This window comes from Aotus nancymaae, unplaced genomic scaffold, assembly GCF_030222135.1.
Source record: "Aotus nancymaae isolate 86718 unplaced genomic scaffold, 86718_ANA_hifiasm-v0.15.2.pri h1tg000028l, whole genome shotgun sequence".
In the NCBI taxonomy this organism is placed as follows: Eukaryota; Metazoa; Chordata; class Mammalia; order Primates; family Aotidae; genus Aotus; species Aotus nancymaae.
Window position 1 is genome coordinate 24,871,875 of NW_026988441.1, and position 14,207 is coordinate 24,886,081.

Below are 14,207 nucleotides of genomic sequence, written 5' to 3' on the forward strand. Positions count from 1 at the left end.
ATTAGATTCTTATACAAAGTGTGGCACATATAAAACTTGCTAGAAAATACAGAAATTAAATTTTTTTTTTTGAGACGGAGTTTCGCTCGTTACCCAGGCTGGAGTGCAATGGCGTGATCTTGGCTCACCGCAACCTCCGCCTCCTGGGTTCAAGCAATTCTCCTGGCTTAGCCTTCCGAGTAGCTGGGACTACAGGCATGTGCCACCATGCCCAGCTAATTTTTGTATTTTTAGTAGAGACAGGGTTTCACCATGTTGACCAGGATGGTCTTGATGTCTTGACCTCGTGATCTACCCGCCTCGGCCTCCCAAAGTGCTGGGATTATAGGCGTGAGCCACCACACCTAGCCCCAGAAATTAAATTTTTAAGAGTTAGTGGTAAGTAAATAATTTTAATTTTTTATGACATACGTACAGCACAACTTACATTTCCATGCAGAATCTTTTAAGTGTGTTAAAGGTTGCAGAATAATGAAATGACCTCTGTGAATATAAAATTTAGAAAAACGTCTTTTCTATGTTAATTTTACAATTTGGAGAAATTTCTCACTCGTTTTTTATAGTTCTTTTAGTGGGAGTTCAGTCTACAGTTTTTTATTGAAATTTTATTATTATTATTTTTTGAGATGAACACTCAGTCTGTCACCAGTCTGGAGTGCAGTGGCACAATCTCGGCTTACAGCAACCTCTGCCTCCCAGGTTCAAACGATTCTCCTGCCTCTTTTTTTTTTCTTTTTGCACTCTGCATCTTTTTAAATGTTACATATGTGAAACCACAACTAATTCTACATACATACAAAAAATCATTAGTGACTACTATGAAAATCTCTGTGCCTGCAAACTAGAAAATTTGGAGAAAATAAACTTCTAAATACACACAACTTTCCAAGACTAAACTAGGAAGAAACAGAACTCTTGAACAGGAAGAAAATGTATAAAATATATGATGAAACTGAAATAATAACTTAAAAACCTACCAACCTTAAAAGCCCTGGATTATATAAAATCACAGCCGAATTTTGCCATATATAAAAAGATGAGCTGGGCCGGGCGCGGTGGCTCACTCCTATAATCCCAGCACTTTGGGAGGCCGAGGCGGGTGGATCACGACTCCGTCTCTACTAAAAATACAAAAAACTTAGCTGGGCACGGTGGCGCATGCCTGTAATCCCAGCTACTCAGGAGGCTGAGGCAGAATAATTGCCTGAACCCAGGAGGCGGAGGTTGCAGTGAGCTGAGATCGCGCCATTGCACTCCAGCCTGGGTAACAAGAGCTACTCGGGAGGCTGAGGCAGGAGAATTGCTTGAACCCAGGAGGCGGAGATTGCAGTGAGTCGAGATCGCGCCATTGCACTCCAGCCTGGGTAACAACAGCAAAAACTCCGTCTCAAAAAAAAAAAAAAAAAAGAAAAAAAAGATGAGCTGGTACTAATTCTACTGAATGTATTCCAAAAAATCCAGGTGAAATTCTGCCTTAACTCATTGTATAGAATCTGTATCATCTTGATACCAAAGTCTAGTGAAAACACAACAAAAACAAAAAACTACAGGCCAATATTTTTGGTGAACATTGAAATAATAATTCTCCATGAATACTAGCAAGCTGAGTTCACAGGCAAATCAAAAAGTTATTTTGCCACAATCACGTGAGCATTATATCACATATGCAAGGATGTTTCAGCATATACAAATCACTATGCGTGATTCACTATGTAATTAAAAACAAAAAATTATATGATTAACACAATAGATGCAGAAAACGCATTCAAAGAAATTCAGTATTCATTCATGAAAATATTCTCAACAAAGTAGGCATTGATGAAACATATCTCAAAATAACAGGAGCCACCTAAAGCATCTTAAGCAGCAGCAGAAATGGCTGGGTGCAGTGGCTCAGACCTGTAATCCCAGCACTTTGGGAGGCTGAGAAGTTGAGACCAGCTTGACCAACATGGAAAAACCCGGTCTCTACTAAAAATACAAAATTAGTCAGGCATGGTGTTGCATGCCTGTAATCCCAGCTACTGGGGAGGCTGAGGCAGGAGAATTGCTTGAACAGGGGAGGCACAGGTTGCAGTGAGCTGAGATGGCGCCACTGCACTCCAGCCTGGGCAACTGTGCAACAAGAGTGAAACTCCATCTCAAAAAAAAAAAAAAGAAAAAAGAACAAATACAAAACATCACTGAACATAATCAGAGAGAATACAAATAAATAAAAAAGAATTCTGCCTTCATGGATTTCAAGAATGAATATAAAATACTTATGCTTCCTAGAGAAGCCTGAAAATGAAGTGTTATCGTTATCAATTTATATACATTTAGGCAGTCTTCCTCTGTCGCCTGGGCTGAAGTGCAGTAGTGTCATCTCAGCTCATTGCAACATCCGCCTCATGGGTTCAAGCGATTTTCCTGCCTCAGCCTCCCGAGTTGCTGGGATTACAGGTGCCTGCTACCACACCTTAATTTTTGTATTTTTAGTAGAGATGGGTTTTTGCTGTGTTGGACAGTTTGGTCCTGAACTCCTGACCTCAAGTGATCTTCCTGCCTCAGCCTCCCAAAGTGCTGGGGTTATAGGCCTGAGGCACCACGCTGGGCCCAACCCCTTATTTCTGGTAACAAAGCACAGCAACACAATTTCTTGAATTGTGCCTGGATCTTAATGCATAAAAGAAAGGTGAATGCCATTGAAAGGTGTTTAATACACTTCCACCAGAAACAAGAGGTAAGGCAGGCCATGGGGTGTAACTCACAGAGGCTGTCTCATGCAGGTGGGGGAGAAGCAGTGTTATCAGGGAACTGGGACTATTTCTTTATGACCATGATAGTTGAAAGCAAAAACATGAGGCTTTTCCCTATTAAATAGAAAGTATATACTGCATGTTGGTGTCTGGTTGGAAATAATACATTTGCAGGTTCATAAGAGCTGCCTGACAAAAAGCAGGTGAACAGTGATTGCTCCTATGGCCCTCCCTGTGATTCAGCAGGCTTATGGAGCAGTTAAGAATAGGAGATGGGCGCAGTGGCTCACGCCTGTAATCCCAGCACTTTGGGAGGCCGAGGCGGGTGGATTACCTGAGGTCAGGAGTTCGAGACCAGTCTGACCAACACGCTGAAACCCCGTCTCAAAAAAAACAAAACAAAAATAGATGTCATATGCCCAACACGGAATCTAATGACATGTTTAGTAAAAACTATTATCATTAGTGGAAATACTGAATTGCTAGAGTGCAGTGGCATGATCTCAGTTCACTGCATCCTCCACCTCCTGGGTTCAAGCGATTCTCCTGCCTCTGCTCCCGAGTAGCTGGGATTACAGGCGCCCACTACTGAGTGCACACCTAATTTCTGTATTTTTAGTAGAGACAGGGTTTCACCATCTTGGCCAGGCTGGTCTTGAACTCCAGACTTTGTGATCCACCTGAGTTAGCCTCCCAAAGTGCTGGGATTACAGACCGGAGCCACAGCACCCTGCTATTTTTTTTTTTTTGAGACAGTCTCCCTCTTTCGCACAAGCGGGAAAGCAACAGTGCGATCTTGCCTAATTGCAACCTCCATTTCCCAGGCTCAAGCAATTCTCCTGTCTCTGGAGTAGCTGGGACTACAGGTGTGTGCCACCATGCCCGGCTAATTTTTATATTTTTAGTAGAGATAGGGTTTCACAATGCTGGCCAGGCTGGTCTGGAACTCCTGACCTCAGGTAATCCGTCCGTTGGCCTCCCAAAGTGCTGGGATCACAGGCGTGAGCCACCATGTGTGGCCATTTCTGCTGCTTAAGATGCTTTAAAATGGGGCGGGAGTGGTGGTTCATGCCTGTGATCCCAGCACTTTTGGAGGTCAAGGCATGTGTATGATGAGGTCAAGAGATTCAGACCATCCTGGCCATCATGGTGAAACCCCGTCTCCCCCGTCTCCACTAAAAATACAAGAAATTAGTCAGGCTTGATGGTGCGCAGCTGTAGTCCCAGCTACTTGGGAGGATGAGGCGGAAGAATCGCTTTGAACCTTGGAGGCAGAGGTTGCAATGAGCTGAGATCCTGCCACTGCACTCCAGCCTGGTGACAGAGCAAAACTGTCTAAAAAAAAAAATTTAAATAAATAAAATCTGCTTTAAAATTTGATACCTGATAACCTCTTTGGCTTTCGAATTGGCTGACAACCAAAATGCCAACTCTTGCCATCTAACTACAATTAAAAGGAAATTCTAAGGCTGCTAAGTGGTCAAAAGTTTCACTTTCACCTTTTTTAAAAAAGATACATAATTTGGGTGGGCACCGTCACTCAAGCCTGTAATCCCAGCACTTTAAGAGGCCAAGGCAGGGAGATCATGAGGTCAGGCATTTCAGACCAGCCTGACCAACATGGTGATACCCTATTTCCACTAAAAGTACAAAAAAATTAGCCTGGTGTAGTGGCGCATGCCTGTAATCCCAGCTACTCAGGAGGCTGAGGCAGGAGAATCGCTGGAACCCTGGAGTCGCAGGTTGCAGTGAGCCCAGATCGTGCCACTGAACTCCAGCAATGGTCAACAGTTTCACTACCAACTTTTTAAAAAGATACATAATTTTCCAAAAAATGTTTATGACCGTTTGAATAGTTGAGCTTTTGCTAATCACTCATAACCAACAGAATTATATATATTTTGCAAGCTCTAATAGAGAACACTTAATATTCATATGAGAAACCCATGATTGTAATGTATATATCTGGTATAAACAATCTTTTTTACACATTAGATTCTGCATTTTATTCTTCCTTGTTATGTATGAGATTCACCAGTACCAGTTTTCTCTTGTGGCATAAAGAACTGATTGTTATTTGCATTATCTATTAAAATTCTATGGCAGCTCATGGTATTATTGACCGTATGTTCTAGTGTCTTTTTGCAGATTTAAATGTTTAATTGTAGTGTCAATTTAATATTTAGATGTGTGTTACCTGTCTGGATAATCTGTAATTAAACTGATCTTTTGTAATGGTGATGGTGATTAGCACACACTGAAAATCCAGGAAAGCAATTATTTTCCTGTTTTTAACTGGAAATCACATTTGTAAGTTGTGATATCAATTATCAGCAGTGCATTCATGATTCAATTTATATTTTGTGTGTCTGGTAAGAAATTTTACGTAGCCTTCAATTTGAACATAAGTCTTGAGCCTTAGGAAATTAATTCTACAAATCTTATACAGATATAAATGTATCAGCCTTTTATGTTTTGCAAAGCTATATATACATTCCATTTATTAAAATACTGGAATTGGCGTTATATAGATATAGTTGTAGATATCAGAATGAAAATAAAATGTGAAAATTACAGCTTAATAAATATCTATGGTAAAGGTAAATAAATACAAGATATAAATTATGCTTTTTTTTTTTTTTTTTAGCCAGAGCCTCACTCTTGTTGCCCAGGCTGGAGTGCAGTGGCACAATCTCAGCTTACTGCAACCTCTGCCTCCCAAGTAGCTGGGGCTACAGGCATGTGCCACGACATCAGGTTAATTTTTGTATTTTTAGTAGAGACGGGGTTTCACCATGTTGGCCAGGCTGGTCTCAAACTCCTGACCTCATGATCTTCCCATCTCGGCCTCCGAAAGTGCTGGAATTACAGGTGCGAGCCACCGTGCCTGGCCTAAATTAGACATCTTTACAAGGTAGTTATTTACAATTGCTTAGAACTTACATGGCAAGCTGAAAAACTGAAAAAGTTAAACACATGCTTTGGCAGTTTAGCTTTTCTGAAGAGTTTAAATAGAAGAGGAAAATAATGCATATCAAAATATCAACTTTCCTGGTAATTAATTTTCAGATCAAAACAGTTAAATTTTAAAAAATTTTATACTGAACAATTTGATCAGAAGCCTCTTTCTTATAACTGGAAGAGATTACAGAATGATGGTGCTTTCATGTTGGGTGGGAGAGAAAATTATTACCGGGGCTAGATCATACATTAGTTTCACCAATGTTGACTTTCATTACTATTTTGTCTCAAATTATGTTAATAATAAAGTCATGGCCTTCACCCAAGATATTTTCTTAAAACTGATGCTTTTGGGCCTGGTGTGGTGGCTCACAACAGTAATCCCACACTTTGGGAGGCCAAGGTGAGCGAATCACCTGAAGTCAAAAGTTCGAGACCAGTGGAGTTTTGAGATTCTGTCTTAAAAAACAACAAACAAATAAAAAACAAGAATTATGTTGTCACCCATATTAATAAAAAAATACATAGAAATGAAGATATTTTAAGTCACAATTTATATATATCTCATTATTTTGAGATATGTTTTACCAATACTTCCTTTGTTGAGAATATAATTGTGAATATTGAATTCCCTAAGTGCATTTTCTGCATCTATTGTGTTAACTGTATAATTTTTTGCTTTAATTATCTTTACATGGTGAATTGTGATTATTGACTTGCATATGATGAAACATCTTTGCATACGTGAATAAAGCTCACGTGACTGACAAAACAATCTTTTGATTTGCTTATGAACTCAGCTTGCTAGTGTTTCACGGAGGATTTTTGTTTCAATGTTTACCAAAAATATTGGCCTGTAGTTTCCTTTCTTTGTTATGCCTTCCCTAGATTTCCGCATCAAGATAATATTGATTTTGTAAAACGAGTTAAGGTGTAATCCCACATTGAGTATTTGGAGTACATTCAGTAGTAGTAGGAGCTCATCTTTGTATATTTGGTAACATTTGTCTGTGATTTTATATACTTCAGGGCTTTTATGGTTGGTAGGTTTTTTATTACTAATTCAGTTTCATCATCTATTTTATACATTTTTGCCTGGTGCAAGACTTCTATTTCTTACTGGTTCAATTTTGGAAAGTTGTGAGCAACTGCTTCAGAGTTTTCCTCTAGTACAAAAGGCGTACAATAAGATCTAATACAAGTAAAGGTCCTACAGCCCCCTTTACATTTGTGATGTTGGCCTCCAAAATAAATACTCTTAATCACTTTAAAGGCTTATGTTTTCTTAGGCATGCACCACCACGCCTGGCTAATTTTGTATTTTTTTAGTAGGGACAGGGTTTCTTTCTCCATGTTAATCAGGCTGGTCTCAACCTCTTGACCTCAGGTGATCTGCCTGCCTAGGGCTCCCAAAGTGCTGGGATTACAGGTGTGAGCCACCGCACCTGGCTCAAAGACCTTTAGACAGTAATTGCACTTACCATGTTTTTACTAAGTATGAACTCTCTGGTGATGCATAAGATGTGAGCCAATATTAATGTGTTTCTCACAGTCTTTATATTTGTACATTTTTTCTAAAATATAAATGCTTTGCTGTGCAATAAGGCGTATTGGTTAAAAGTTTTGGCACACTGGTCTCATTTGTAGGGTTTCTCTCCAGCATGAATTATACTATGTGTAGTAAGGGTTGAGGATTGGTTAAAAGCTTTGCCACATTTTTCACATTTCTAGGGCTTCTCTCCAGTATAACTTATCTTATGTGTAGTAAGTAAGTTAGGAGAACTGCTTAAAGGCTTTGCCACATTCCTCACATTTGTAGGTTTTCTCTCCAGTATGAATTATGTTTAGTAATGGATGAGGATTTGTTAAAAGCTTTGCTGCATTCTTCACATTTGTATGATTTCTCTCCTGTATGAATTATTTTATGTTAAGTAAGGTATGAGAATCAATAAAAAGCTTTGAGACATTCTTCATATTTGTAGGGTTTCCCTCCAGCATGAATTATCTTACGTGTAGTCAGGGTTGAGAAGTGGTTAAAAGCTTTATCACATTCTTCCTATTTATAGGATTTCTCTCTGCTATGAATTTTCTTATGTTCCTTGAGAGTTGAGGACTGCTTAAAACCTTTGCCACATTCTTCACATTTGTAGGGTCTCTCTCCAGTATGAATTCTCCTATGTGTAGTAAGGTTTGAGAATAAACTAAAGGCTTTGTCACATTCTTCACATTTGTAGGGTTTTTCTCCAGTATGAATTCTGTTATGTCTCGTAAGGTGTGAGTACCAATTAAAAGCTTTGCCACATTCTTCACAGTTGTAGGGTTTCTCTCCAGGATGAATTTTCTTATGTTTAGTAAAGTGTGAGGACTGGTTAAAAGCTTTGCCACATTCTTCACATTTGTAGGTTTTCTCTCCAGTATGAATTATCTTATGTTTAGTAAGGGTTGAAAGTACAGTAAAGGCTTTGCCACATTCTTCACATTTGTAGGGTTTCTCTCCAGTATGAATTCTCTTATGTCTACTAAGGTATGAGGACAGGGTAAAAGCTTTACCACATTCTTCACATTTGTAGGGTTTCTCTCTGGTATGAATTTTCTTATGTCTACTAAGGTGTGAGTAACAATTAAAAGCTTTGCCACATTCCTCACATTTGTAGGGTCTCTGTCCAGTATGAATTCTCTTATGTGTCGTAAGGGTTGAGCAAACACTAAAGGCTTTGCCACATTCTTCACATTTGTAGGGTTTCTCTCCAGTATGAATTCTCTTATGTGTAGTAAGGTGTGAGTACCAGTTAAAATCTTTGCCACATTCCTCACATTTGTAGGGTCTCTGTCCAATATGAATTTTCTTGTGTGTAGCAAGGGTTGAAAATATACTGAAGGCTCTGCCACATTCTTTACATTTGTAGGGTTTTCCTCCAGCATGAATTCTCTGATGTCTAGTAAGGGTTGAGAATACATTAAAGGCTTTGCCACATTCTTGACAATTGTAGGGTTTCTCTCCACTATGAATTTTCTTATGTTTAGTAAGGTGTGAAGACCATTTAAAACGTTTGCCACATTCTTCACATTTGTAGTGTTTCTCTCCAGCATAAATTATCTTATGCCTACTAAGAGTTGAGGACTGGTTAAAAGCTTTTCCACATTCTCCATATTTGTAGGATTTTTCTCCAGTATGAACTCTCCTGTGTCTAGTAAAGGTTGAGAACCAGTAAAAGGCTTTGCCACATTCTTCACATTGGTAAGAATTCTCTCTAATATGAATTCTTTTATGTTGACTTAGGTGTAAAAGCATGTAAAATGATTTGCCACATTTTTTACATTTGAAAGGTTTCTTTCCAGCATGTCTTGTCTTATGTCTATCTGAATTTAACAATTTATGAATGACTTTCCCATATGTATCATATTGAAATATTTTGCTCTGGTTACTTGTCAAATACTGGTTTAGTTCATTATAACCTTCTTTGTGCACATTACACTCATTGATGCTTTTACAGCCTTTTCTTAACTGTAAATCCTTATGTCCACATTTTACATATTCTCTCAGTAGCACTTTTTGAAAAGACTCTTTTATGCCTGGCCTTTGCCCAAGGTCTTGGCCAAAATGAGAACACAGAACTGAAAGAAATAAAAATAACAAATTACTCCACTTACTAGAGTCAGATAAATATAGATTACAAATCTAACCTGTAACATTATACCAACTATATAAACAAGATGACAGCAAAATACCAAAGGATATAATTTTTTATAGACATATATATGTAACAAAAACATACTAACCAAAATACAGCTCAGAAAAAATTATAAATGAGTTAAGTGTTTGAAGTGTCCCATGTGAGCACAATGCAAAAAGCCACATAGAAGGAAAAAAAAACAACTTTGTTACATTTACCCAACACAGCTCTTCCAGCTCCCCAGTATAATATAATGCCTTTAGAAGTAAACTGCCAGCCAGGCATGGTGGCTCTATCTGTAATCCCAGCTACTTGAGAGGCTGAGGCAAGAGAATCCCTTGAAAGCAGGAGGCAGAGGTAGCAGTGAGTCAAGATTGTGCCACTGCATTCCAGCTTGGGTAGCAGAGCAAGACAACATCTCGAACAACAACAACAACAACAACAACAACAACAACAACAACAGTAAATTGCCAACTCCCAATTTTTTTAAAGAAAGACAAGTAAAATACTGGCTCCTACATCTTTGTTGCTTGCTTGTAGGTGCCTTTCCAGACACTGGTTTCTGTCTCCCATGACATATAGTGCTGAAAGTAATGGTGGTATACTTTGGAATGACAGTTTGAGTCTGCTGAGACCAAACGTAGATGTTTCAGCAGTGGAGATTTCATTAACATAGGAAAAAAAAAAAAAGAAAAAAGAATGTGTAGGAAGCGATTATTGAGTATTAAGAAAGAAGATAAATAATTTTCTTTAACTAAAAATACAAAGCTTCACACAAGACTCATTCTAAGAACATGTTTACAAGACTCTTAGAATCTCTGACCCAGACAATTGTTCAAAGTATGCTAGGAGAAAGCCATATTATAAAGATTGAAACAGGTAACTTTTGTTTTTTTCTTAGATGGAGTATCACTCTGTCACCCAGGCTGGAGTGCAGTGGCACGATCTCAGCTCACTGTAACCTCTGCCTCCTGGGTTCAAGAGATTTTCCTGCCTCAGCCTCCTGAGTAGCTGGGACTACAGGTGTGCGGGACCATGCTTGGCTAATCTTTATATTTTTTAGTAGAAACCAGGTTTCACCATATTGGATAGGCCGGTCTCAAACTCCTGACCCTGTGATCTGCCCGTCTCGGCCTCCCAAAGTGTTGGGATTACAAGTGTGAGCCATCGCACCCAGCCCAGGTAACTTTTTTTAATGTTCAAATTTTAATAAAAGATTACCTGACCCTCTTTGTGTATGTGGCCAGAAATGAAGGCTCATTACAGTGGCATGAAGGCAAACAGGATTAAGATAAACATCACCTTTTGATAGCATTAAATTGATTTTTTAAAATGGTAAATGCTGGCATGGGTGGGGGACAACTGATTTGAATAAAGTTGAAAGAACATGTGAAAGTCAGTTTTAAGTCATGTTTGAGTAGTGTAAATTTTGATCCTTCTAATATGTTGGTTTGTATATTCAGTTTTAACTCTGAATCTCATTTGCAGATAAGAGTTAGAAAAAGTTAAATTAGTTAAAAACAAATGTTTAGTTACACATTAAAAAAATTACAATGTATATAAAATAGGGCAATGTTTTTCCAGCAAAAATATTAAAAATTGAAAATAAATTGAATAACACTCAATGAGTGAACTATGAACACAGAGAACTATAGTAGATCAGAAAACTGGAAATAACAAATATATTTAAAATATTAGAAAAACAGGCAGGGCATGGTGGTTCATGCCTGTATTCTCAGCAGTTTGGGAAGCCAAGGTAGGCAGATCATGAGGTCAGTAGATCAAGACCATCCTGGCCAAAATGGTGAAACTCTGTCTCTACTAAAAATACAAAAATTAGCCGGGTGTGGGGGTGTGGTGGCAGGTGCCTATAATTCTAGTAGCTACAGGAATCTGAGGCAGAAGAATCGCTTGAACCTGGGAAGTGGAGATTGCAGTGAGCAGAGATTGTGCCATTGCACTCCAGCCTGGCGACAGAGGAAGACTTCATCTAAAAAACAAAGAAAAACAGAAATTATGAAGGTAAAAAATACAAAAAGGAATAACTGAAAAATCTCTAAAAACTGATGCAAAAATGAAGAAGCTCAACAAACAAGGATACAGAGAAAGATATTTATATGAAACACATATGTAAGCACAATTTTAAAAGAAGTCACAGAAAAGAGAGCTGCAAACCCAGCACTTTAGGAGGCCAAGACAGGTTATCACCTGAGGTCAGGACTTCAAGACCAATCTGACCGATATGGAGAAACTCTGTCTGTACTAAAAATACAAACCTAGATAAGCATGGTGGTATATGCCTGTAATCCCAGCAACTCAGGAGGCTGAGGCAGAAGAAATGCTTGTACCTGGGAGGCAGAGGCTGAAGTGAGTTGAGATCGCACCATTGCACTCCAGCCTGGGCAACAAGAGCCCAAGTTAAAAAAAAAAAAAAAGTAATGTGTTATTTGCAAGAATACCCTTATGAGATAGGCAGTGATTTCTCAATAAGAATTTTGCAGACTAGAAGTAAACTGTGTGATGTAGTCAAAGTTTTGAAAAATATAGCTATCAAGTGAGTAAAATACCATCACCAAATCTGTCCTACCAAATAAAAAGAAAAAAACTTCAAAAATAACCAAATTCTAAAAAAGTATTGGCACTGCCTTACATATAAAAGGTGCAAAGAATCCAATAGAACAAGAAGTAAATATTAGTAAGCGTCTTTGTTTTAGAAAACTTTCCAGTCAAGAGACATACTTTCTTTTTTTGTTTTGAGACGAAGTCTCACTCTGTCACCCAGGCTGGAGTCCAGTGGTGAGATCTCGGCTCACGGCAACCTCCGTTTCCCGGGTTCAAGCAATTCTCCTGCCACAGCCTCATGAATAGGTAGGACTACAGGTGTGCAACACTGTACTCAGCTAATTTCTGTATTTTTTTTTTTTTAAGAGACAGGAATTTCACCATGTTGGTCAGGCTGGTCTTGAACTCCTGACCTTGTGATCCCAGCCCTGAAGAGACATAATTTCAATAAAGAAATGTACTTAAAATTATTAAAAAACAAGATCCGCGGGGCGCGGTGGCTCACGCCTGTAATCCCAGCACTTTGGGAAGCTGAGGCGGGTGGATCATGAGGTCAAGAGATTGAGACCATCCTGGCCAACGTGGTGAAACCCCGTCTCTACCAAAAATACAAAACTTAGCGGGGCATAGTGGCGTGTGCCTGTAGTCCCAGCTACTCCAGAGGCTGAGACAGGAGAAGTGCTTGAACCCGGGAGACGGAGGTTTCAGTGAGCCGACATTGTGCCACTGTACTCCAGCCTAGCGCCTGGTGACAAAGTGACACTCTGTATCCAAAAAAAAAAAAAAAAAAAAAAAAACAAGATCCAATTTGCCTTTCTACAAGGATCAACTGACATCTAATGATCAAAAAAAAAAGAAGGTGGCAATATGGATTCAGATATTGCATGCAAATATTAACCAAATGAGAGCAGAAGAGATCAAAATAGTATTACAAAAGCTACGTCTTAAGTCAAAAACTGTCATTTTTATATAAAGTACTTTAAGTCAAAACTGCAAAAAGACAAAGAACATTAGTAATAGATTTATTTACTGGGAACCTATCACAAATTTGTGTGTTTGTGTGTGTATGTACATGTATGTCACACTAAGGTTTGAAATCTATAAAGCAAATATTGACAGACTGGAAGAAATATCTAGAAAACAATATAGGACATTTCAATATCCCACTTTCTATAATAAAAATAAAACAACACAATATTAGTAAGCGAAGAGAGGAATTGAAGGCAGTGTAATACAATTGTTTTTAACAGAGAAATAGAGAAGACTCCTCAACAATATCAGGAAACACATTCTTCTCAAAAGCTTATACAACATTCTCTTTGACAGACCACCTGTTAGGCCAAAAAAGGAGTCTTAAAAATTTGTTAAAATTGACAATTTATGGATTACATTCTATGACCAAAATGGAATAAAACTATAAAATAGAAAAAAAGGTTGGGTGCAGTGGATCATGCCTGTAATCCCAGCACTTTGAGAGGGTGAGGCGGGCAGATCGCCTGAGGTCAGGAGTTCAAGAACAGCCTGACCAACATGGAGAAACTGCGCCTCTACTAAATATACACAATTAAGGCATGATGGTGCATGCCTGTAGTCCCAGCGACTTGAGAGGCTGAGTCAGGAGAATTGCTTGAACCTGAGAGGTGGAGGTTGCAGTGAGCCAAAATCTTTCCATTGCACTCCAGCCTGGGCAACAAGAGCGACATCTTGTCCCCTGACACCAAAATAAATAAATAAATAAATAAAAATTAAAAATGTACCAATACAAATTAAACAACACACTCATCAGCATGCTCCTGTTCAAAGGATGAAATAGTTTGAAGATGTTCATACTGCTCAATGTAATCTATGGATTTAATGCAATGTTTTTCAAAATTTCTCATTCCATTTTTGAGGAAATACAAATAGTAACCTCAAAAGTATATGGAATCTCAAGAGACAAGGAAGTACCCAACAGTCTTCAAAGGAGAAACAATGTTAAAGGCATTACAGTTTCTGATTTCAAAACACATTACAGGCCAGGGATAGTGGTGCATGCCTGTAATCCCAGCATTTTGGGAGGCCAAGATGGGCAGATCATCTGAGGTTGGAAGTTCAAGACCAGTCTGGCTAACATGGTGTAACCCCATCTTTACTAAAAATTCAAAAAAATTAGTTGGGTGTAGTGGTGGGTACCTGTAATCACAGCTACTCGGGAGGATGAGGCACAAAAATTGCTTGAACCCAGGAGACAGAGGTTGCAGTGAGCCGAGATGGTACCACTGCACTACAGCCT

At 38.7% G+C, this 14,207-nt stretch overlaps 1 protein-coding gene across 2 annotated transcripts in view; it reads right to left on the reverse strand.

The window, feature by feature from the left end:
• Window positions 1–355: 355 nt before the first annotated feature.
• Window positions 356–14,207, reverse strand: part of LOC105726275 (zinc finger protein 738-like) — a 37,663-nt gene continuing 23,811 nt past the window's right edge. The window contains exons 4-5 of one of the 2 annotated variants that reach the window (XM_021676497.2): window positions 7,785–9,314; window positions 356–7,615 (exon numbers count right to left, since the gene is read on the reverse strand). In XM_021676497.2, coding sequence (XP_021532172.2) covers window positions 7,473–7,615; window positions 7,785–9,314 — 1,673 coding nt within the window. In that variant the 3' untranslated portion in view covers window positions 356–7,472. Of the gene's footprint in view, window positions 9,315–14,207 lie in introns of both variants that reach the window. The other variant, XM_012465680.2, reaches the window with a different exon arrangement.